The following is a 23,976-nucleotide window of genomic DNA, read 5'->3' as shown; positions in this document are numbered from 1 at the left end:
TTTAAATTTAGGTATACAATAGTGCGCTACGAGAATCGATATTAACAGCTGGAATAGCGAGTGGTTGAAAATCTGGTAAACGGTTTTCGGTTCCTATTTCGGTATTCGAGATACGCAACCGAATCGTATTTGTCTTTTCGACGAATAATCTTATGTCTTTTTGTTATACACAAAAGGATCCCTGGTCGACAATTAAGCGAATGTACGAGACTCAACCTCGAAATGCTTCTAGTCCGGCGATCCCAGGGGACTACGGCGTATCGCGATACGAATAATATTCGGGCGGATATTTATCGGACTAGCAAGATCTCCTCCGCTTTCCTCGGCGAAATATTATCACGCTCGTTCAACCATTGCTTTGTCTCGGGAATTCGCCGAATACTCTTGATGTTTTATTTCGGTGTATCTTCCGCCTGATCACGAATCTGCATTTTGAGGAACCTTGTTTTCGTATCTGTTTCACTATTGATTCCCAGCGGAAATGCTCACCAATCTTTCCAATGCTCTTAGCTCTTCCGCGAGATAGGATGAGAGATCATATTTTTGACAGTACTCACATTACCGCCAGTTAAAATTTAAACGCTTTTTAGAATGTAAAAAGTATAGTTTGCGTTATCTTGATAAATTTTAGTAGAATTCTTAAAAGTCAAATAACAAATAATTGAAAGTCGCCAATTCTCTGAAGAAAAACGATCAAAAAATTCATTTTTCTTCTAATTTGTATTCATTTTCACTATTAGAGTAGATGTATTTTTGCGTTATGTATATTGCGTATTGTATTCAGCTTTTCTATTATATGTTCCGCCGTATGTAATATTTTTAAACTTTGAGAAGTTTATCCTTCGAATGTTTTACTTCCTCAATTCTCGTATCAAGAAATTATCCTTCAATTTACATAAATATTTAATTTTTTTCTCGGTTTTACTTTTCTTTCAATTTTTGAACATCTATGTACATTTAGTCCCACGTTTTTGAACTTTTACACGTAGCTTTTCCCATTTTTATTCTTTACACGCTATTTACGAACGCGTTGTACAAAAGAAACGAAAGAATTAAATCATTAGAAGAATTGTGCGAGATAAAGGAACAGAGGAATCGACAAGTGCCCGAGTAGAAGAATGTTATCCATGTCCCTATCGATCTCACACGATTCAACAAAAACGTTACATCCGTACGCCATGAAGCGTTGAGAAAAACTTGCACGTACCTCGCAAAAAAAAAACCTGGCACTTTTTATTCGGCGAAACTAGTTAATACCACGTTAGGGGCACCTTGTGCGTAGTTTTGGAACACGTTCCAGTACTCTCGTCCGCCGTTTTAGCCGTAATTCTTTTTTTTCTTTTCCTTTTTCAAAGGCGCATATGGTCGCACAAAGTGGACGCGTCAAGTGTATTGAAATAGAGAACTTGAAAGAAGCAAGAGGTTTTTATATAAATAGAATAAGATTTCTGCAAAAGCTTGTCTTACAGAAAAACGATAGAAATATTTTTTCAACATAATTCTTGCAGCTCTCTATTCTTGCTGTTGTGACCATAGTCCATGAATCTAGGAATAGATACAGATTAGTTAGAATTATCAGCGACAAAATTAAAACAAGGCCTTTTTAACAAACACATAAGCCAACACGTGATAAACCACGAGAAGTGCATTTTTAATTAGAATCGCTAAGAGACAAGACATTATCATCATAACATGTTTCCGTACGCAGTTTCCGTAGAAATTAGATAAAACCTTTGTTTTGTCACGTATATGGACGAGAACTCTCGGATTGCAGCGTCAGTTCGTCAGTAATTGACAGTCCACCTGATCTATATACGTCAGCATACATAATCAATCACAAGTATTGTATAAATGCTAATATTAGAATTAAAGTGAAGAAATAAATTCGTTTTTTTTAGAGAAATCTCGAATCTGACACTGTCCTATTTGCTTCAATAGTTTGCTGTCGCTTTATATTTACATTTGCATTTTACAAAATAGCATTACTTTTATATATTTTTAAGTACCGTTAATTTATTTCGTGGAAAATAAAGTTGAAAGTTTCTGTTGGCGTGACGCTCTATTTATATTAAATTCTTCAAATTTTTTTTGGCACAGTTTTCTATTGGAAAATATGTCGGTTTGAAGTTGACGGCGACGTATGATAAATAAGCAAAGAGTATGGACCGCTACCCAGCATAAAATTAATCAACTTCTTGCATCAGCGATATGCAACGCATTTCACGGCATGCATTACTCAACAACTATTGCTGTTCTTTAATTAAAAGTCTACTTTTAAGCTTCGAATGCTGTATGAAGCGCTGTAAATTGAATATCTTGAAGAAGACTATTGACGCAATATATTTTCTGCGTCACTTCTATTGATCATTTCATTAATTTTTATTAGTAATTAGTTCACTTTTATTTCTTGCTTTTAATTTATCTAAGAACGAACAAGCTAGACGGCTATTTAAAGGAAAGACTTTTACATGTTGAAGCAGTTAATTAAAATCGTGAAAGCGAGGGTTAAAAGTGACCTCTATGTTCCTTTTGGATTTCAGCTATTTCGAGAGGGGCGTATGTCTGAGGAAAGGAGAGAGGCACGAGTATTTTGTGATCATCATGAAGACACTCTGGATCGTGGTGGTCATCCTACTCGAGATACATTTGTACTTTACAGGTGAGTTTAAATTAAGGAAAGATATAATTTTATTACATTATTATTATACTATTACAGATGTATATCGCATACTGTAAGATCTTGAATATACAATTATTGAATAAACAGAAAAGCTTGAAAGAGCCACAATTTTTTAATAGACGTTTGGTAAGACTTTTTTCATTAAATTACTATTTGATAAAATTAAAAATGTTTTATGAAACGCAAAATGTAGAAAATTCTTTCTAATTATATGTAGAAAATGCGAGGGATAAAAATCTTAGTTTCACAAAAAACACTATTATTTCTAAAATTTTACATTTATGGTCGCATCAAGAGTGCGCGTTGCTATTTCATTTAGAATTCTTCAGCGCTTTCGGATATTACGCATTTAATTTTTGTCGTGTCAGGCGAATGTCGCATTTTGAAGATTTCATAGGATTAGAGTTAGAAATTGGTGACGAACGACACGCTCATTCGTATTTCTCCCTCGTGCGTCTCCCTCTCGCACATCGTGTGTTTAAGTATAGCGGCTCTCTCCTGGCCTAAATAATTTTGTTTCTAATTCGCCTCCGCGTCGCGCTCTTCCTCGTCGGTATTCGCTTCACGGCGGCATACAATTTTCAACGGTAATGATGCTGCCTGAAGAAACACAGGCGGCACGCCACACTCTTTCGTACTTGCGTTCAGGCGAGTTATTTTCCGTGTCGGCAATGGAAAACACTTAATCCGGCTGACAAGCAATTTCCGGTTATCGTGTTGCTGAAAACCCGCGGCGTACTTTCGCCTCGTTAGCGCTGAACTTTTCGACGGGCGCATCGAAATAGCGACGATCGTCCGTCTCGCGTTTAGTGTCCTTATACATCTTGACGATTCCCTTCTCGGGACATCAAAGCTGTCGGCACGGATATATGTATATATACACCAGCGGACAAATTTACAGAACGCCTCATTTCCGAACGAGACGATGCGGTACTGAAAATTTAGGTCGTCGCTGTAATACCTCCAAAGCTTTAGATCTAATTGAAAGTTTAATTAAATGCACATCGGCCCCTATTACCGGGCCGTTTTACGATTCCCGATTCGGCAAACTTTCTGAAATTGTGCTGGATTAATCTTCCGCTATGTGCGAATACTAATCACTGGTAAATTCAATTTAGAAAATTGCACTAACCCATTTTACTTTGTCTTTGCTCAAGACAGACGTTTAAGATTTAATACACCTATTCGGGCTAATTATTTTCTGCTTCGTTGTGTATTATTTTCGCGAATACATCGTGCCGTTCAGTTTGTGTGGATACAACTCTATTTATACTTACATTCGGAAGGAGACATGTATCGTCGCAATTAAATATTTTCGTTGTTATGCGTGGATAATTCTGGTTGTTTATATGGAAAGAGATATCCCGTGAAAATAGTAAATTCGAGTTCGTAAATGTTGAATTTATAACCGTATACTCGGTTAATTGGTAAAATAAATATACGAACACGAGAATTTAGGGAGTAATCTCTATAGTACGACAAGATTTATATATATTAAATATTTTTATTGTGGTGTCAACTTGTGTTGCATTATTAATTACCAATGTTTGTAGTTATAAATTGCGCGCTATACAAAAAAAATAAAAAATTTTTAATGTAAGAATATTTGTTTTAATTCTAAGATATTACTTTTTCTCAAATTGTACACTTCATTAAAATTATAAAGTTCTCTTATACGATATAGAAATCTCTGTAATTTTTTCACAAAGTAGGAATATCTACTTTAATAGTCCCTCAAGGCGTCAGGCTTAACCGCTCTTTTCTTTTCTTTTCTTTTTTTAATTAATTTTAGCTGCGAAAAATTCGAGTATTTTTCCCGCGGGAATTTCTGGCGAATCACTTTGAGATACTGAATGCTGACGGTGGCAACGATGTTAATTCATTTTGACGAGAAAAGTTGAGTGAAACGCGCGCTACGCTGATCAACATCGAGAGACTGGCCTGTAACAGCCTTTTGTATTATAATATTAACGTCAAATGCAGAATACACTCATGTACAAAGATTCTGTGTTGTCCATCGAGCCATCAGATCGAGCCTTTTTCAATTTGTATTTGAAAAAGAAGCTGAATGTAATATGTCACATAAATTAATTGAGATGTAGAAATTCTTTGTTTTTTCTGATTTTATATATACACATATGTATATAAAATAAATACAAAATATGATAAAGAGGGAAATACACCCACGCACACATATCTTACATTTAATGTTTCTAGCTATAAGTATATCTTTAATAAAAATTTTTTAATGTTATGTAATAAATATTCTTACATAACAAATTAATCTGTATCTTGATTAATTTGTATTTAAAATTTAACTTATAAAAGCCGCAATCTTTTGTGAATTGTATAAATGTACATAAATGGGAAGCTGAAATTTTGTTACGATGCAATTAGTAAAATAAGTCATTTAAACGCGTAAATTATTGCTATGAGAAAATGAGGAATACGATGGCAGTGCGTAATTGGATTGATAGGTCTTATTTACGATACGGTGTAAAAGAGAAAATACTAATGGCGAGTGCATTCCCTCAGTTAGGGTATATTATTAAAGTAAAATGTTCAAACTGCCTAATTGAAACAAAATCAGCTTTCACGATTATATGTATAAAGTATCTGGAATGTTGATTTTCATAAATATTCTTATAATACTCGGAAAATCAAGGTACTATTATAATCTGCAAATAGAAAGTTCTCGCGAATAAAGAGAAATAATCATGATGTATTTCCTCCGCTTTTCAACGTTCAATAAAATAAACAAATGAAGTAAGACTTAAACAATTTAATAGCTTATTACTACAATGAGAAAAATTTCCATCGAATAAATCAATTAAATAGTGTTTCCAATGTTTAACTTTTCCGATTACGTTTTCCGATTAAATTATGGATACATCCGTTGATTGAAAAACCGATCTTATCTTTCATCGGATATACAATTTAATTGGATATATCCATTTGTTATTACGCAATTGGATTATCCGATTATAATTAATCGGATATTTTTTTCAGTGCAAGAATGCACACTACAAATGTCTATGACAAAATCTGTAAGGTATTAATATTATATAAAGTGGTTACGCTGTATTACGTGTCCTTGAGTATTTCTCGTTCTACGTTATTATTTTACGAATACATATTATTCGTTGGTCGGGAATGAACGCATTTGTTCAGTATAACTGAAGTTAAAAAAACCGATCAATAGTTGCGCACTGGGTAGTATCGTATGACATAAACTCCAAGTAAACGAAAATATTGCCATAAACCTGCACGCGACGTGTATATCACAACGTTTTAAAAGCGAACTTTGCATCGTAGACGCGAGGCGTCAAGTTTGAAGCTCGAGCTTTCAACTCGTTGAACAAAAATAGAAGCTCTCCGGATATTTGCCGGCTGAAATCAGGCGGTGGAAATCTTCTTTTTTCTCTTATCGAGGAAATCTGAGATGCGCACAGAGACAATTGCGAACGAACGCGAGAGGCAAGCAGGAGGCGAGGCACAACGCAAGAAAGTTTCCGGCTGAATATCCGCGGAAATTCGCTTTGGTTTGGCGCATCTTGGGCACCGGTAAACGCCTAACCGAACCGTCGTAATTGCCATGACTAAGTTATTCACTTAAGCTACTCGGGCGGCGCTCGGGTTATGCGTTATCGTCGCGACGGTAGCTGCATTAATCTCGGAGCAGGAGGGTGCTCTGTCGTCTCTCGCATTCCCTGCGTCGTGTCCTTCGTCAACCATGGAAATCGCCCTTAATCCTTGATCATAGCCGGCCTTAGAACTAACAGCCCTTGGAGAGACTGATGCTATGGGCGCGGGACTTTCCTAGCACGAGAAAATACGTGGCGTGATTTCTCACATTTTACTGTAGCACTTTAGTAATTTTCATTTAATTGAATCTTCCGGGGGAGACTTTAATTAATCGATCCTATTCTACAATCTGCGCTAAGATCTGAGCACTAAACGAAAAAGGTCGTAACAAGTAACAAAGAGTAGATTTATAGAATTCTTATTTTTGCAATACCGTTGAAGAACTTTTTAGTGCAAAATTGTCAGTGTAACAAAGCATGTGAGCGGAACATTTCGAATATTTTCAAGGTCTTTGTAAATCAAAAGCGATTTTCACGTAGGGAATATCTTGAAAATATATTATAGTAAAAAATATATAGGATTATAGCTGTTTGAAATAAATTTTCAGACTTATAGAATTTACAGCGACGAGAAAAAATGTTAGTAATATTAATTTGTTGATATGACGCGTCGTACGCAGATGTTACTTGGATCGAGCAAAATGGTTTCCTTCTATCTTCAGAAAGCATTGTTGTAATTTATGTCCGCAGTGAGCCAGGCGAAGCATCAGCAGAACTCAAGTGCCAATAATGCAATCGCCCCATTGAATGCCCCGGAGGGTAAAAATGAAGATGTTCCTGAAGGACCAATTGGAGAGGTGCTTGCTCAAAGTGGTACCACGGCAGTCCTGCCGTGCAAAATTTCCGATCCTGGAGCTGGAACGGTAAGAGTCACACGGTTTCCATAACGATAGGTATATATTTTACTTCAGTCCGCTTAACGTTCTTTCGACAAAAAATATATCCATCTATCATTTGTTTCTTTCCCGACGAAAAATAATTGCAATATGACAAATTGTGTCAGTTAGGTAAATCCTTCGTGTTTCTGTCGTTTGCATTGTTAAAAGTAATGTTATAAAAATGGGAAATACGATTTGCTCGCGTTGTATTTTATTAGCAGTATGCAATTTGAAATGGTGGAAATCGAATATTATTTACAAACGTAGCTGTTAATATTGTGCTACTATCGTGACTAATATTGTTTCCAAAATTGATATTTATACATTTATGTAACGAATAAGAATTTTAATTCTTTTTGTATTTATCAATTATAGCGTACAATAGAATTAAAATTCTTATTTGTTACATAAATGATGTCAGTCACATATACAATATGAAATGTATAATTTATCAATCATAGCGTAGGAAAAGAATAAAAATTCTTATTTGTTACATAAATGTCTGAATATCAGCTATTGAAAACGATATTATTCACTGAGGTCAAATGCTTAATTGAAATACGTAAATGAGTAATTCTTCAGGAAATTATTTTTCTGAACGTACATTGAAATATTAATAATCAACATTTTTCCCTGCTCGATTCCTCTCTCGTACCATTTCTCTACCCATCTCAAAAGCCCCTCGTCTTCTTCCATTCACACCAGATTTTCCAGATTTTCATTTCCGTTATACGGACAGGTCCGAACGATCCTCATTTAATTTCCGTTTCCTATCGCGCACATGCCAAGCGCGAGCGATCCATAAAGAAAGGAGTATTCGCTGTTTCTAATATGCTCGGCGTCCGTGTCGTATCAGTGAGACGACCATTCAAATGTAAACCGCCGGGACGTGAATGACAAACGCGAAGATAACATTTCAAATGTCAAAGAAGTTTGTGGAAGAAATATCTTCCATCACGGGCCCCATTAAAGTTGAAGTACAAATTTTCTTCAATACACGATTTATCTCGGCAATCATATGCGGACAATATAATTTCAGACGCGTTTTATCTCCATCGCTTGTGTTACGACAGAAAGAAAATTAAGTGAATTACGCCACACGCCAAGACAACTACATGCGTGACTAATTTCTGTTATCGTATGATGCTGACGTTGATGCATCTCCACACATCGTGTCTACGGGTCTATTCAATGAACAATTACACAATCTGTTCTTTGATAAAAGAATCGTTGTAAAAATATCAAGCAAAATGATATATAGTATTCTTTTTATTTTGTAATGGGATTTAAAATTGCAATGAGATAAGACAGATTCTATTGTGAAGACATTGAAGACTCAGATTTTCTTGCAATAATAAGTACTTGTTATCGCTGCGATAAACGGTGTACAATATTAATGCATGTAAATTAATGTAAGATTTTTTCCGCGCACAGATAATTACATAATAGTGAATACGATTGCTTGCACCAGCGCGCACTGAGCGCACACTAAAGCTTGTTTACAGTCAATTCTTATATTTAACTTTGTCTTAAATACAGATTCAAAGAGTATTTAGCCAAAAAACGATCCTTATGGATGCTATATAAATTACTTTACAGGCTAAGAAATATTTCAAGAGATATTTAAGACAATGCTTAAATATAAGAATTGACTGTAAACAAGCCCTAGTGTGCATTCAGTGCGCACTAACGCAAACCACCGAATTCGTTATAAGACAAAGGCACAGCAGATTATTACTTTTCGTCATTGAGAAATTTGTGTGAAAAAGCGTATTCGTTTTTAAAATATATCTGTAGGAAGCTATTTCTTTCGAGTTGATCTTCCACACGGAGAAAATTTTCTCTTAAAATTTATCCCGAAAATCGTAAACGTGGGACAACATGGCATTTCGAAGAATTTTATGAGAGTTTTTACTAGTAAAATGTATGGTAAAATTTCACAAAACTCTCATAAACTTCTTCAAAATGCCATGTTGTCCCATGATTACATAATTTTCAGAGTAAATTTTAAAAGAAAATTCTCTCCGTGTGGGAGTTTCCTCGACTGACGGAGATCAGCAAAAATTCTAATAATATAAAATAAATACGGAAGAAGAAAATCAACAACCGTCATATCTCGTACGTCTCGTAATCAGGTTTGGCGTAGCGCGTTTTGACGACTATGAACCTCAGGCTTCTCCGATTTGCCGAATTCGCGAGCGAAAGCGCAGAGAGGTAGATATTCTATTCCTTATGGAGATATAGATTGCGTAACCACGCAAATATGTGCGTCCCGTATACGGTACGCGGTATTGAAAGCGGAAACGAACGCGCCATGCTAGAAGTATAAATGATAGGTCGATACGGTATTTTTGCCCGCGAGTTGCGAGCTGTTTGCTTTTTCCTCTCTTTTTTTTTTCTGCGCCCCTCGCTATGTACTTTAATACTGTAGCCGTCGGTCCAGCAAATTGCCCCAGTTTACGGTCTGCAACGGCGCGCCACCGCGGCATAGCGTATGCTCTTTGTCTTATTTAGAGTGCCGTCCCCGTGGAAAATCAACGGACAATCTGCGTAAACGGCGAACGCATCTGCATTCGTGCTTTATTCGCGGTGAAACGCGAGTTATTTTCGCCCATGTCGGATTCAGTAGCGGGCGTGAAGTAGACCGATTTACTCAAACTGCGTCGAAAAAAAAAAAGAAAATCGATATTTATCGTTCGCAAAAATTTCTCCCCGTAGGACACTGTCCGCTTCGTATTTCGTATTTTCCGCCTCTCGACGTTTACGCCAACTCGGCCTTTCTCTTCGGAAAATTGGAGATTACATCCTTCCGCATTGCCCGATTCAGTATTTGGAATGCAATTCTCTCGCGAACTATGCCGGATTCCGTGCTGTTACGAGATGCCTATTACGCCCTCGCCTCCGTGAAGCCGAGGAGCTCGCTGGAGAATATTTTAGAATATTTTAGCGGGTTTCACAGCGTTAAACCGACGGCGCGCCAGATGCTGCGTGACTGTACTCCTCTTTTTCTCTTCCTCCTCGCGAGAGGGGAACGGGAAGAACGAAAGGGCAATCCGCGTTATGTGCATACGCGATCGAGATGGCGGAAACATACCTCTCTCGATACTCGCCGGCGGTATACTTTAGAAATCGGAATGGAATTCGAGAGTCGACAGACGATTCTCTCTGCGCGACAGGCGACGCACGTTCCCGTGAAATTCCGACGGGTCTTCCGTGCCAACATCGCGACGTGAATGAGACGTAAGCCGACTTTAAACGCGCATTTTCCAACACACCTGCTTCATACCGTTAAAAAAAGGGATTTATATTTATATATATACATATAGAATTATATTTGGATCTTATACGGAGTGTGTGAAAAGGTACAGTTAAGCCTTCGATAAAATTGAAAGGTCCTCGATAGCGATTAAATCTCGTTGTTGATGTAGTTTTCATTAAAGCAGACATTTTTTCAAAGAAAAATCTCCTTGCATTGCAACTCCTTGGGTGCGGTTTCCGCGTTAAACACTGAACCTGCAGCATCTCTGCCTTTAGCATTTAATAAATTATATTTTTACCAAGAAACGGGGATTCTTTTGAGGCTTGCACGTTTCTTTCGCAGAAAGGACGGACGTTCGCTTTGACACAAATCGAAATTGCGTTTCAATAGTTGAGAAACAAATCGAAACGCGCTGCGTGTCAGTGCTGAGGCCCGCAACCGCCGTGAAGGGGCATGAAAACTTGGGAACACTCTCGGGGGATGTTTATACGAACTCCGCGGAGGGTTTACTCTTCTTCCTTTGATTTCTGGATTTTACAGCTCCGCTGGGCACGGAGGGCACGGACTACAGCTCGTAATTTACTTATAGCGAGAGTATTTTAGGTTTCCTCCCACTTCACGCATTGCTAAAGTTATGTACAAATTTAACGGCAGCAAAGTGATTTACGTTTTTAACGTCGCTTCCTTTTCAGGACTTCGTTCCTAATCAGATTACCGTTTTTGGAATTGATTTCTCTCGTTGTCGTTCGATTACGCGGATAAATTATACCGATTGAGAGCTTGCACGAAAACGAACGGTCTTAATTAAAATATTCAAATGCATTCATATATTAATCTCGAATAAAATTTTAGAAAACAACTCGATTTAGTGCTCAATCGCTTATTATTTATATCAGATAAATATTGTTTTTTTTTTTTGGTAAGTTGATTTTACGGAAGAGATAACTGACGGCAAATTTATCCAGACTAAATATAAAATAAATAAATTTATCGAAAATAAATATAAAATAATAAATATGTGTGGAGATAAATATATGAATATACTGACTGAATGTCAATAATGTATCAATCACACGCGTTACAGTAGAATACAAAAAAAAAAGCTGCTTCGATTTGATGAAAATCTGAAAAAGTCGGATCCGAAGTCCTGAGATGTTTCCGTCGAGTTTGCGAGATTGATATGTTTATTTATCGCCTTTCGCTCCATCGACCGATCGCTCGCTGGCGAGATTTTTGTTCTGGACGATACAAAAGTTGCAAAATCTAAGGCCACTTATGCAAAACTCCCTGTCACGAACCGCATATAACCTCGGCGGATCCTGCGCGTCGTCGTCGACCATGAATAAAAGATGAATTCATGCGCGTCTTGTGTACTACAGAAATACAGAAACAAGAAACAAGGCTGCCCCAGGCTTCTTTATGCCGCAGCCAGGGCCAAGAGAAACAAAAAAAAACGCCTCGCTATCGCGGGTGGTAAAAGGGCGGGGGTTGAAGAAAGGGGGGGGAGCAAGAAGTGCATTACATCTTGTCTACGTAACTGCCGTCGTACGGAAGTTTATCTTTTCCGCGGCGAAGTAACGCGTCGTGTATTCACAGTGATAACCAGATACAGGCGTCGTAACATTTGTTCAAACGACGAATAAACGGCGGCTGTATCCATCTGAATGTCGTCGATGACAGAAATAGCACGTAGTAATGACTGGCAAATGAATTTAAAGAACGAATCGATTCCTGAATTGCGACCCACATCGAGTCGCTCTCCAAAAGTCAATCGGTGCAGTATCACTGGAAACATTTATTATACAAGCATTGAATAATTCAGTGCTGTACATATAACTGTGAATATTCACTGTTGATAATCCACTGATTAACTTTTACAGAGCGCTTTCAATTTAATCTGATAATCACGCTGAATTATTATTACATTCTTATACACGGAGAGAATGTTCGTTTAAAATTTACCCTGAAAATCATGTAATCGTGGGACAACACGGTACTTCGAAGAACTTTATGAGTTTTTTGAAACGTTACCATACATTTGAGGTACTAGTAAAGAGTATAATAAAATTTCGAAGAACTCTTATAAAATTCGTCAAAATGCCATGTTGTCCTACGGTTACATGATTCTCAGATAAATTTTAAGAGAAAATTCTTTCCGTGTACGCGTTATAAATTGACGATAACAGCACTGAGCATAAATAGTCGACAATCCTGTAAATATTAACCCAGGGTCTATAAAATATAATATCGTTAGATATATTTATACTACGAATCCTTCCATTAAATGTTTTTATTTCGCAGATATCTTTTAACAGCAAGAACTTTCTCAAAATATTCCCTTCCGTACATTTCTATACCCGTTATTTTAAGGACGAGGCACAGATCGGTACAAATTCCCGCGCGTATTTTCCCCGCTAATAAGATATCTTATTACCGCTTATAAATTATTGGTAGACTTCTTTTCCTGTTTTATCAATGTGCTCCGGGATTCTTCAATTTAAAGCATCATTTATCTTTCCCGGGAATGCGCCGAAAAAGTTTCGCGTAAAAGTTGAGCGGCGGAAATATTCAGAGCCGTTTTTGCACCTAGGTTCTTATTCCCCGTATTCTCCCAAGTATCCGGTGTTATTTTAAATCCCGTGGAAAACTCCGGAGAGATATCAAACGTTTCTTTTTACGGCAGTCAGCGCGTATATATTTCGGAGAAATTTTCGCTCTAACGTAATTGAGAGCCGGGGAAGTCGTGAGTTACCCGATGGTACCGGCTGTTGAGAAGCACAATAGGCAATTTGCTTCGTCGCGGAAGGATCTGCGATCGTTTCTCCGGATGGAACCTGCGAGAACCGGACGTCTCAAGTATGCTTTCCGCGCGGTAATTAATCAATCATTATTCCCGCGGGTGGCTGATTCATGCACGAGACGCTGATTCATGCAAAGCGCTCGATCCTGCGACTTTGACTCGCCGTTACACGACTGTGCGTACAACGGGATCAACTTATTCCGCCAAGACCCTACTCGTATCGGGCGTAACGCGTGCTTATCTCCTGCAGAAATACGTTTGCGCGGTAACGTAACGTGTGGGTATATAATGGAAACCGCCGGCCGGAAAGATCACCTGCCCAGCTGCGGTGCCACTAGGGCGAGAACGTTGACCTACGGTAAATCACGCGATAAATGCCAAACCGCTGGGCGGTAAAGGACGCGCGGCTACCGCCCAAGTGTTACGAAGGAATCGACGCCGCGACGTTTTGTACCACGTACTCTCCTTTCAACGTTATCGCCGACGAAGAAAATGAATATGCGCGGGTTACTGCCGGAGCGGAGTGCTTCCTCGAGGTACGTCCTCGGCCACGATGAATCGTGGGATAAGACGGGCGAGGGTATAATGGAGGATATCCGGATGGTGAGATACGAGGGATAAAGTGCGGCGGAGTAGAGCTCCCTCCCTTTGAGGGCGTAGATGGAGCGAATGAGAGATCGGCGGGGTGGGGAATTACCGGAAATGAAAAGATTCGAGCGATGAATTCCTTCGTAGACATATTGAAACACTAAATTCCTGCCCCTAAAGTATCCACCTTCCCGCCTCGTCGTTTGTAAAATTATACCCGCTTTTTCCCCTACTTTGCGGGGATAACGCGAGTTTCTTTTTGCTGGTTCGAGGGGAGACACATCAGCGGGGCGGGCGGATTTAAGGGCTCGTTCCCTCGGATTCGCTGCCGCAAAGCTCTCGCTTCATTCGATTCCCGTGTGTGCGTGTGATATAATTAGTTTTATGTCGAATCGAGAAAATACGTTTCCGAAGCGTCCCTCGGTGTGCAAACTGAATAAAATGTATCGCGGTAAAACGCGATTGATAATCACAAATAGATAGATCGGTCAGATTGGATGGCACGGACGCGGAATCGATATCACGGAAATGATGAAAAATAAATTAAGCGTTTTAATGCTTTTACATGAATATACATGGAACATCCATTTACAGAGCTAATGTAACGTAAACGTATTATATGTGTTATATTATTTAGCGAGAGCTGCAATTTCTTACAAAACTCGATATTTTTCGCTGAACGAAATGTAATTGTACAGCGTGTGTGTTGCGTTCATTTATTGAATCGCAAGGTCAATAGTTCGATTAAATTCATTTAAAGTGTCGGACTCAAATTGCTACCGAAAGCATCGCGTGCAGAAATCCTCTGTGCGATTGGCTAACGTCAATCACTCCTAAAATGATAACATCAATATTTGGTTAAATATAAAGTAACAGATACAGTGATTGAGCGATGCACGGAGCAATCGACTAATACACTTTCGCATCACAATACATCAAAATCGACATATCGATTATAATTGTTTTCAAACTAAACCACGATAGTGTATTCTCGATAGCGCGCGCTCTCTCTCTTGTTAAACTATAATCAATGCGCAAACTCACTGTCACTTTAAGCTCGCAACGAAATTGATTTTTATTGTTGCGAGCGACAAAAGCCCGCGGTGAGTGCAACTTTCTGCAAAAGCTGTCTTTGAATGACCGTATCCATTCGCGAGAAAAATCAATAATTAAAAGTGAACAATGTAGTATACGTTTCCTAAATGTCCAGTATTTCTGGTAACTTGAGCTCGAATAAAAATCGTTTGAATACTTTGCTCGGAAAAAAAGGAAGGCATATATTTTATGAATATTTGTATTCCAAAACGACAGTTTGCGCTTTTGTCGTATTTATGTGAAAATATGTCATTTCGAAAATTAAATTGTAACGTTTCTGTAAAGAGAAAACGTATTATTTTTAGTAGCGATCGCTATGCAAGGTTTATAAGTGAATTTCCCGAACTACAACTGGTAATCGTGTTTAATATTGCCAAAGGGGAGTCAGTTTCACCTCCAGTTTCTCCTCGATCTTGTGAGTAATACCATTGCTGCACAGCATTTAAGTTTCCGAGGTTGTGACGCGTACAGAGTGCGGCTGTGTAGCGGTTGGCTTGATTCCCGCGCGGGGCGGATAGGTGCGGGAACTTTCCTCATTACAAGAATACTTTTAAAACGGTTCGTCTGATAAACGAATGAACTTTCGGTGTTCCTTATCGGCAATTCCGATACTTGCTATCGAGCAAGAGTTGAAAGCGATCGCGGGAGTGCAAGTAGCGGTGGGACGGCGGCCTTTAATTTCCTTCCTGCCGTTACCGCGGCTTCCGTTGCGAGTGGAAATATTCTTATCGTTTTCAAAATTACTCTCCTTTCGTAATCGACAAGTATTTTCAAAGCGATCGATTCATTATTTCACTTAACACGCGCCTCGATCACCGTAATCCCGTAACATCGTGCGTTTTCGTTTAATCGCAGCTCCCTGCCATTCGCTCTCGCGCGGTGTCTGGTATGTAACGGCACGGGTTTCCGATCGCGGATGGCAATTTTCGGCCGACGGATAAAGAATGTGTCGGCACGAGTCGCTTGGCATGCTGTAATCGGGGTATTTCCCAATTAAGCTCCCACGCGTCCCAGCAGGGCGACGTCAGCCTCGGCTTGTGTGCACTCGCCGCGCGTGTAGATACCATTTACTCGCTGCTGTACAAAGTCTTTCCCCGCTTAGGCCAGCGGCAATCCCCAAACGGTCTCGGCTTAATAGCTTCCCGCGGGAATTTCGAGGCCATCGGTTACCTAACCCGCGTCTAACAAGACTGATGATGATGATCGAGTCAGGCAAGACAACGTAAGAGGAAATTAAGTACGGACGAGGCCCCGACGCGGGTCGGACATGCTACTCCAATTTGCATTTCGTTCCAAGTTTTAATTGGTTTTAATCCTTTGGTGGGCTACACCCGCTTCTCCCTCGCCTCGTACAAACTTTTAACCCTTTCCGCTGGAAAGCCAAATAGGCCCGCCGCGCGCACAGACTTGAACAGTTTCACTCCGCCGGCGCCAAATATACCGCAATATCTTTTCGTACGTTCGAGCTAAAAATAATTAGGAGTGCTGCAACCTGCAATTTCTCAGGTAATTTAGACGTCGGGAATCTAGATCGAGTGTTATCTCCGACGTGTAATATATGTTGTAATGTGCAGCTTCGCTTGAATCAGCCTCGCTTGAAAGCTTCATCGCGACTGGGTCGCTTTGACCTCTTAATGAGCGTTTCTAGGGAACTCCCTTGGTGGGCGACGCAAGTATCTTAAGCAATGAAGTTCACGTGCTCGGCGGCAAGACGGGGACCTCGTTCGTTCTAACAATCCGTACGTGTCTGTATAACCGTATCTGAAGTTAGTTGAAACCGAAAGACGGACGTCGGAGGGATTTGGGATCTTTGTCCTTCCGACTGCTCGCGAAGACACTGCGAAGTTCTCGTAACTTCGCGCCGATTGAAGCAAACTCTACTACTCGATAACTCTCTCCAGTCAAAGACTAGCGACGTGCAGGCAAACACACACACGTACACGCATACGCACGTACACGTGCGCCGTAGATAGGTCCTTTTCGTGGTGGGATTCAGGATTACAGCGAGCACTCTGGATTACTGGGTTTGGCGCTACCAGAAATGTCATATCCTTGGGAATTGGTTTCCCCGGGATGTATTACGTGGAATCGGCCTAATTATGTTTCTGCCTGGAAGTACTAATACGGCGGAGTTCGCCCCGACTAGGGATTTGGATATAAAAAAAAAAGATTGGCTCGGCAACGCGACGTGTCTGATCTGCCGGATCGAAATTTAGGAGAAGGTATTATACCGAGGAACCCCTTAATTGGAAATAATTAAGTTTCACCAGATCCGTTATTATGTTTAGGAAACGTAGTGGCTTTATTATTATTTAAGTATGTCTCCGACAAATGGGAAAATGCTCTGAGCTTTGTACTTAGTATATTAATAATCATTTATGGCCAAAGAATTCTTCACGCTTGTTTGATATTTTATAAAAATGCATTTTCATAAAAATGATTCGAAACAAGCGTCGTACAAATCTTGCGACAAATGTGATATGAAGCCAATTTTATGGTGACATGCTATATTTGAATGAGGCGATAAAACGTATACGCGTAAAGAACAATAGCAGATTTGTATATCTATGACACATGATAAATATCGAATAAGAGAAAAATGTGTGAGTAACGTAAAAAGTATTTTAAGATCTTCTTTCAAGATATCCTTATCTTCTATACAAGTTTTAAATAAAAAATTTTTTTGAGAATACATAAGTGTATTAACATTAAAAAGGCTTTCCACTGCAATAATCTGTAAATCAATCTCTCGTACACCTCTATTTTATCTTTGAATGATTTAATAGATGCGGATTTACATGAAGGATTAAATAAATCGATTTGCATCGCGGTTGCGCCCAAATGTGGCTCAGAATTTATGATATCGCTGCATAATTAAAATATCGTGTGATGTAGCCGCTATTCGATATTGAGCATAGTTTTGTGGTTTGTTCACCGGGGAACGAAAATTACCTTGAAATTAGGGTACTCTAATGGCAGTGATAATTGATATTCGATGCGTGTGGAGGCTTCTCTCTCGCATTGCCTGATTTATGCTGTTTCCTATACATATATGGTTACTATAAATAACCTAAATGCTTTCGATTATTGTGTCACATAGACGGTTTCTGTTATTCAGATCCGGTAATCGTAATTATTTAATTTTTTTTTGTTATAGATCACATGGGTGAGACGGAGGGACAGACAATTGTTAACAGTTGGTACCAGCACACATTCCATTGACAAGAGATTTGTCGTCAGGCACACAAGTACCGATTGGCAACTCACAATACGCACCGTAACTTTGGACGATGCCGGCATCTATGAATGTCAGGTAATTTGGCAAATTTTTTTATATCTCAACGATATTTTTAATTGTCAGAATATTTAACCATAAAGTTATACAATCTTGATTTATAGTCTAAGTTTTGTTCGTTCAATTGACATATTCGTTTGTGACTCGGTATAACATATGTAAGTAGAATAAAAAAATTTCGCGACCTCTTTTTCTTCTGTTTGCTTATATTTATACAAAAGTCACACATGTATAATCTACTTTGTGCTGTTTAATATCGACCGATTAGTTCTTGCTCTAGTTTTTGTAGAACGCGTTACATGAGTTAAAGTTTCAGTACGATTCGAACATTTTTAGCTTTATGTAAATTGAGGAATTTTTAATTGTTTACGTTTCCGTGACACTTGGTTAAAGATTTTGTACGTTTAAAATGTCAGACGAAATGCCAAAGTGGCCGGTCACGGGTAGTATTTCAGTCTTAGTGATTAGTCACGGCTTTAGCCTCAGCTGGATTCTCTACAGGGCAATCAACATTGATTTGATAATACAATTTATAGTTTATATTACAACGTAATGCGTGGTTTATTGTAATTTGAAACTGATTATTGTGCGGAATATGTTTAAATTACGGTTTCTCGAGTTTTTAATATCATTTTGCATAATATCGTGTAATACATAAAATTAATATAAAATCGTTCGTTATTATATTATCCCAACTACTGTATAATCGCGTTTGTGTGATTTTATGCCTAAATACGTTTGTAAAACACACTGTGTAAAAAAGACACGATTTCCTTCGTTACAGCAATAAATAGAATTACGGTAATAAATAGGTTGACGACGAGTTTTAGCAACTTTCTAATTTTACCTTGTAAATGCTCTTTCAAATTCGCGTCTTACGAAAAATTAAAAGTATCGCCATGCTACAATTGCAGGTGACATCGCATCCGGTGCAGCAAAACTTCGCTCGTCTCAAGATTACGGAGGCATATTCGATAATACCAGGTGCGCCTGATCTGCACGTGAAGCAAGGCTCGAGCCTCCGTTTGGAATGCCAACTTATGGCTGCCACGGAAAGGCCGCTTTACGTCTTTTGGTATCGTCAGGGTCGTATGATAAATTACGACGAGGAGCCCGGCGTTGACGTCAAGCTAATGTCGAACGGCTCCATTCTGTTGGTGAACAAAACGAAGCTTTCGCACGAAGGCAACTATACATGCGTACCTAGCAATGCCAAATCGGCGTCTGTCATGGTCCACGTGATCGAAGGTAAGAAACACGAAGCGATATTCGCATTAGTTTCAACTAAGTTTAGCTTCGTAATTGATGTTAACTGAGGGAAATTACTGAACGCGAAATTAATCCAGTAACATATTACCGCGTGTTGTGGATATCGTAAGATAAATTATCTATCGTAAGATTATCACATTTATTCGACAGAGTATATCGTAACAATAAAATATCGCGATTAGAATTTTTATTTAATAAAACAAATATCAACATTTATTTAAGCTTCAAATTTTCGCAATTTTAAAACACTTGTCTTTCAGCATAACAGAGATTGTATATTTCATTAAAATATCATCTAATGCTACAGAAATATCTTTCACGAATTGCGTAACAGACATAAATCAGAGACTAAAGAATTGAAGCTATATTTCTAAACAAGTACAAATCTTTAGATGTCTCATTCTCTTTCATGTTCTTGGTGGGATGGCAAAATTTTGTGAGCATTTGCTTATTGGCCGTATACAAGTAGTCAGCAAATAGTTTGTATTTATACATTGAAAAATCTAATACTATGACGTTCGGTGCTTATATGTATGCATATATATTGCAAGCACCGAAAGACACCCTTACTACAATACATTTTCTCAATGTGCAAGTACCAACCACCTGCTGACCACCTGCATACGACCAGTAAGCAAATACAATGTTTTGCTTCTCGCGAAAATAAAAGAGACCAAGTACAAAAAATATATATGAATATCATAAATTGCTACGAACGTATTGCGAAATTTTATCATATTTTATCATAAGAACGTTCATGGGAAACGAAACGTTAAGTTAAAATAGTGCCATGCAAAATTATTTATCGAACAATCCACTTTTTATGGACAATATAATTTAGAGCGTAACGTAAGTACGAAAGTAGATTATTTATTTTTATATTTAATGCACAATGCAAATGTTGCGCGGTTCCAGCAATATATCACATGTCGGCACACGTCAAGGAATCTTTGGCGTTTCCCGGTGATTAAATTTCATTAGCTTTCCTCTGAATTCGCTATTGTATGGCAATGCTGAATCATGGATTGCAGCGATGCGATCGCTAAAGGTCCGCTTTTAGCGAGGTTTCCACGGCGCGAGTAGCGGTTTGCGGATTGTGTCAGTAGGCCGAATTCGCGGATTAAAACGCAATGGTAATTGACTCGCTCCAGTTACGCTGGAAGAAGGGATCAGCCGCCGATCGGTCGGGAGTAACTTCCACGAAACTTGAATATTCATTAGAGTAAGTGCCGAACAATTAAACGGCTCGTAAGGAGCTCGTTACGATCGGATTTAGCAGCTCTCGCAGATGCATTCATCCCACAATCCTGCATAGTTCGCCTACGATAACAGAAGGACGCTTCAAAATTGCACGGCCGTCCCTCTAACGACGAAACTTTTACAAAAACCCTCGAGTTTGTTCCGCGAAGACGAAGTTCGAACGCAATTTTTCGAAAGTACGGTGTATAACTTCGGGCAGGCTTTACTTACACCTTAACGCGCTTAGTAACTACGTAACAACGCGATAGTGTCCGTGGGGCATTATCAAACTTATCTATTATTTCCTCCTTATACAAGGCAATACCTTTCTCCCTCACACGATTTCAGTTTAATTTTTATTTCCTTACTCGTACCGCGACATGGCCTCGGCATCGTCAGTCGTCAAAAGTTTTTCCACGGCATTAGTATAGATTATATTAAACCTCTTTGCATTAAACTTTCCTTGTTCAGGGTGCACTTTTCTTATAAAAAATAATAAGGGAAACAATATTAGGTTGTAAGGAAATGCAGCAACTAAAGTTTGAAAAGTTCTCTAAATCAGATAATGTTAAAGCGTTACATTCTACGTCCCTTAAAGCGTTACTACTATAGTCAGATTAATTATTTTGGGAATTACAAATGCACACTCGAATCCAACTTTAAATATTCTATTTTTATAAGTAACGGGGTAAAAGTAGACATACCGAGATTACCGTAGATTTTACAAAATATTTTGAAAGCCTTGCCGAGACTTTTTGCGCCTAGCGATTTGTTGTAAACTACGACGTGAGTGGAGAATTACGAGAAATGGGCAGTGTACTTGCTAAAGTGTTTTAGAATTAAATTTTAGCATTCTAAGGGGCAACTTACTTTGAGGGATTTTAAAGCGGCGTGAAAAGAGAGAACCACTTTGGAAAACTCAAGAGGTTCGACAGATATTCATCCACTGTTTGCCATGTCTCCGTTGATGCCGAAGCACGTGACAACCAGGGAGCGTCACGCACGTGACCAGATTGTCGAGAGGCATTTTCTACAGGGAGAAAATGTGAAATGATCCGCGTTTCATCTTATATCTCAACTAGGAACGTTGGACGACACGAGATCATTTAAAACGCTGTTCCTGGTCTCGGGGGAAGACTTTGTCGCTCCGTATGGGAAGAATACTTTCTTCGCTTTTCCTCAGACGTGAACTTCTGCTCCAGTTTACACATGTACATTCTAACAGTATCTCCTGTTATCGATAAATAAGTAATAAAGACAGAACAGTGGCAAGGAATATTCTTCGTTTATTGCCGTTGATCTAATTTATATATTAGTTTTATTCGCGAATATCTATTACTTTTCGAATTTGCATGTCTGAAGGGAATCTGTTGTCTCATATTTTGTTTTTAAAGTCAAGTTACTGCGGTTAGAAGGAATAACGATTTGCATAAGAATTATATTGAAATTTCTCGTGGGATATGTGCTTCTAAGGAATAATAACATGTTGAATCGCGTATCGCAAATATTACTTGAGATCGTGTGCGGGAAACAAATGCTAATAAGATTCCCGCAAACTTTTCAGCGCATTCCTAAATAAATCGTCTCCGACTTGTAGGAAAAATATGATAAATTTTTGTTGGTCATAAGCGGTCCTGCGGACGGGGACGCAAGTGTGTCGTAGCTCCGTTTCAAGCGTCTTACCGTGTACAATCCTGAGTCCCTCGACGAGCGAGTAATCTAAAATTAAACAACCCGCCAGGACCTTGTATCCGCGCTACTCCTTTCCGCCATATGAAACGCAGCTTTCTAATCTCATTGCAGAGGAGGAGAAGCCAGCGGCGATGCACGGGGGCGACAGACGGAACCTCAGCCCGGCAATTTTGGCGAGCAACTTTCTCGTCTCCCTCCTGGCGGCCGTCAGCTGGAGGATACCGAGTTTCACGAGCCTTTACCCCACGTGAATTACCGCCGTCCCGGCGGCGTCCTTCGGTCCGTGTGTCCCCCGCGACCTGACGGCGGGCCCGGCGGGGAAACGAGTTCCCGAAGTCGTTGTCCCGCTGCCTGGTGTCGGCACAAGCCCCGCTCATTATTCCCGAGCCGGGAAGAAACTCCGGTGCCGGGGATGATTGTGCGCGTGATACCGCGAACTCGACGAATACCTCGGTTCACTTTACGTGTGTCTCTTTTGCGTATACTAGATAGACGCTAATCGGGGGTTGACAGCCGTGATACCCACGTGCTCGGTGTGCTCGTCCTGTGTAGCTCAAGGACAAGAGAGTCGCCGGAGAGTCCGTTTGCCTCGGTACGCTGTGCGCACCTATGAAGCCGCTCTTCGATCCTTTCGCACCTTATCTTCCACCCTGGCCCGTTCGCGCGCGAGTGCCGTGTAAATGTGCTTACCGGGACGACTGTACTCTGTTTCGGAATTGAGCTTGCGATTTACCGTAGGATACGTTTTAATCTTAAATTCTCGCGTAATCTATGCGTTTCGTTGCGCGCGACGTTACAGTCCAAGCCCTCCTGTCCACGGTGAGAAGTCAGATTTCAGCATGTAAATACGAACGCGATATATCTTGTTAGTACACGGAGAGAATTTTCTCTTAAAGTTTATCCTGAAAATCATGTAATCGTGGGATGACAAGGCGTTTTCAAGACTTTTATGGGAGTTTTTTGAATTTTTACCATGCAGTTTATTAGTAAAAAGTATGGTGAAATTTAAAAAAACTCGTACAATTCTTCAAAATGCCACGTTGTCCCACAATTACATGATTTTCAGGATAAATTTTAAGAGAAAATTCTCTCCGTGTATTTAGAGATTCTGTCGTGATAATAAATCGTACAAAGCAATCATACTTGAAAAATAAAAGTCTTGAGAATTGTGAAAGGTCAGTGATTTGGTTCAATATGTTGTGTCCGGAAGTGACGATAAATTGAAAATCTCACCATGTGGACGTAATATCAGATATGCCACGTTAGATTTCGCGATGAATTTATCGTGAGTGTATCTCCATTTTGGTAATATGTTCTCTTTTTATCATCGTTTAGGCTGTGCTGTATAATTTTCCCGCGACAAAATTGCTGTAACCGCGCGAATCGCAATGAGACCAGATTATGGAACTATGGTACTAAGGTACGTCATAAGATATGCATTGGTGAAAAAAGTCGCGTAAGCGGAAAGGGAGCCCCGATTTGTTTGGACAGGAAACTCGGTTTCTCGCAGGAAATTTGTTTCCCAATGGGAGCCTTT

General features: G+C 39.3%; 1 protein-coding gene across 4 annotated transcripts in view; it reads left to right on the top strand.

The window, feature by feature from the left end:
- The window catches only part of LOC105565513 (limbic system-associated membrane protein-like), a 71,742-nt gene extending 48,255 nt beyond the window's left edge, over nucleotides 1–23,487 (top strand). Inside the window, exons 1-6 of one of the 4 annotated variants that reach the window (XM_012018773.1) lie at nucleotides 953–1,840; nucleotides 2,541–2,659; nucleotides 7,015–7,187; nucleotides 18,102–18,257; nucleotides 19,154–19,487; nucleotides 22,551–23,487. In XM_012018773.1, the coding sequence (XP_011874163.1) occupies nucleotides 2,602–2,659; nucleotides 7,015–7,187; nucleotides 18,102–18,257; nucleotides 19,154–19,487; nucleotides 22,551–22,690 (861 nt within the window). In that variant the 5' untranslated portion in view covers nucleotides 953–1,840; nucleotides 2,541–2,601 and the 3' untranslated portion in view covers nucleotides 22,691–23,487. Of the gene's footprint in view, nucleotides 1–952; nucleotides 1,841–2,540; nucleotides 2,660–7,014; nucleotides 7,188–18,101; nucleotides 18,258–19,153; nucleotides 19,488–21,576; nucleotides 22,024–22,550 lie in introns of those variants that run through there. The other 3 variants (XM_012018775.1, XM_012018776.1, XM_012018774.1) reach the window with 3 other exon arrangements.
- The last annotated feature ends 489 nt before the right edge of the window (nucleotides 23,488–23,976 follow it).

This window comes from Vollenhovia emeryi, unplaced genomic scaffold, assembly GCF_000949405.1.
Source record: "Vollenhovia emeryi isolate VEMERY1.0 unplaced genomic scaffold, V.emery_V1.0 DF939151.1, whole genome shotgun sequence".
Lineage (NCBI taxonomy): Eukaryota > Metazoa > Arthropoda > Insecta > Hymenoptera > Formicidae > Vollenhovia > Vollenhovia emeryi.
This window is presented reverse-complemented; position numbering and strand designations above follow the sequence as displayed.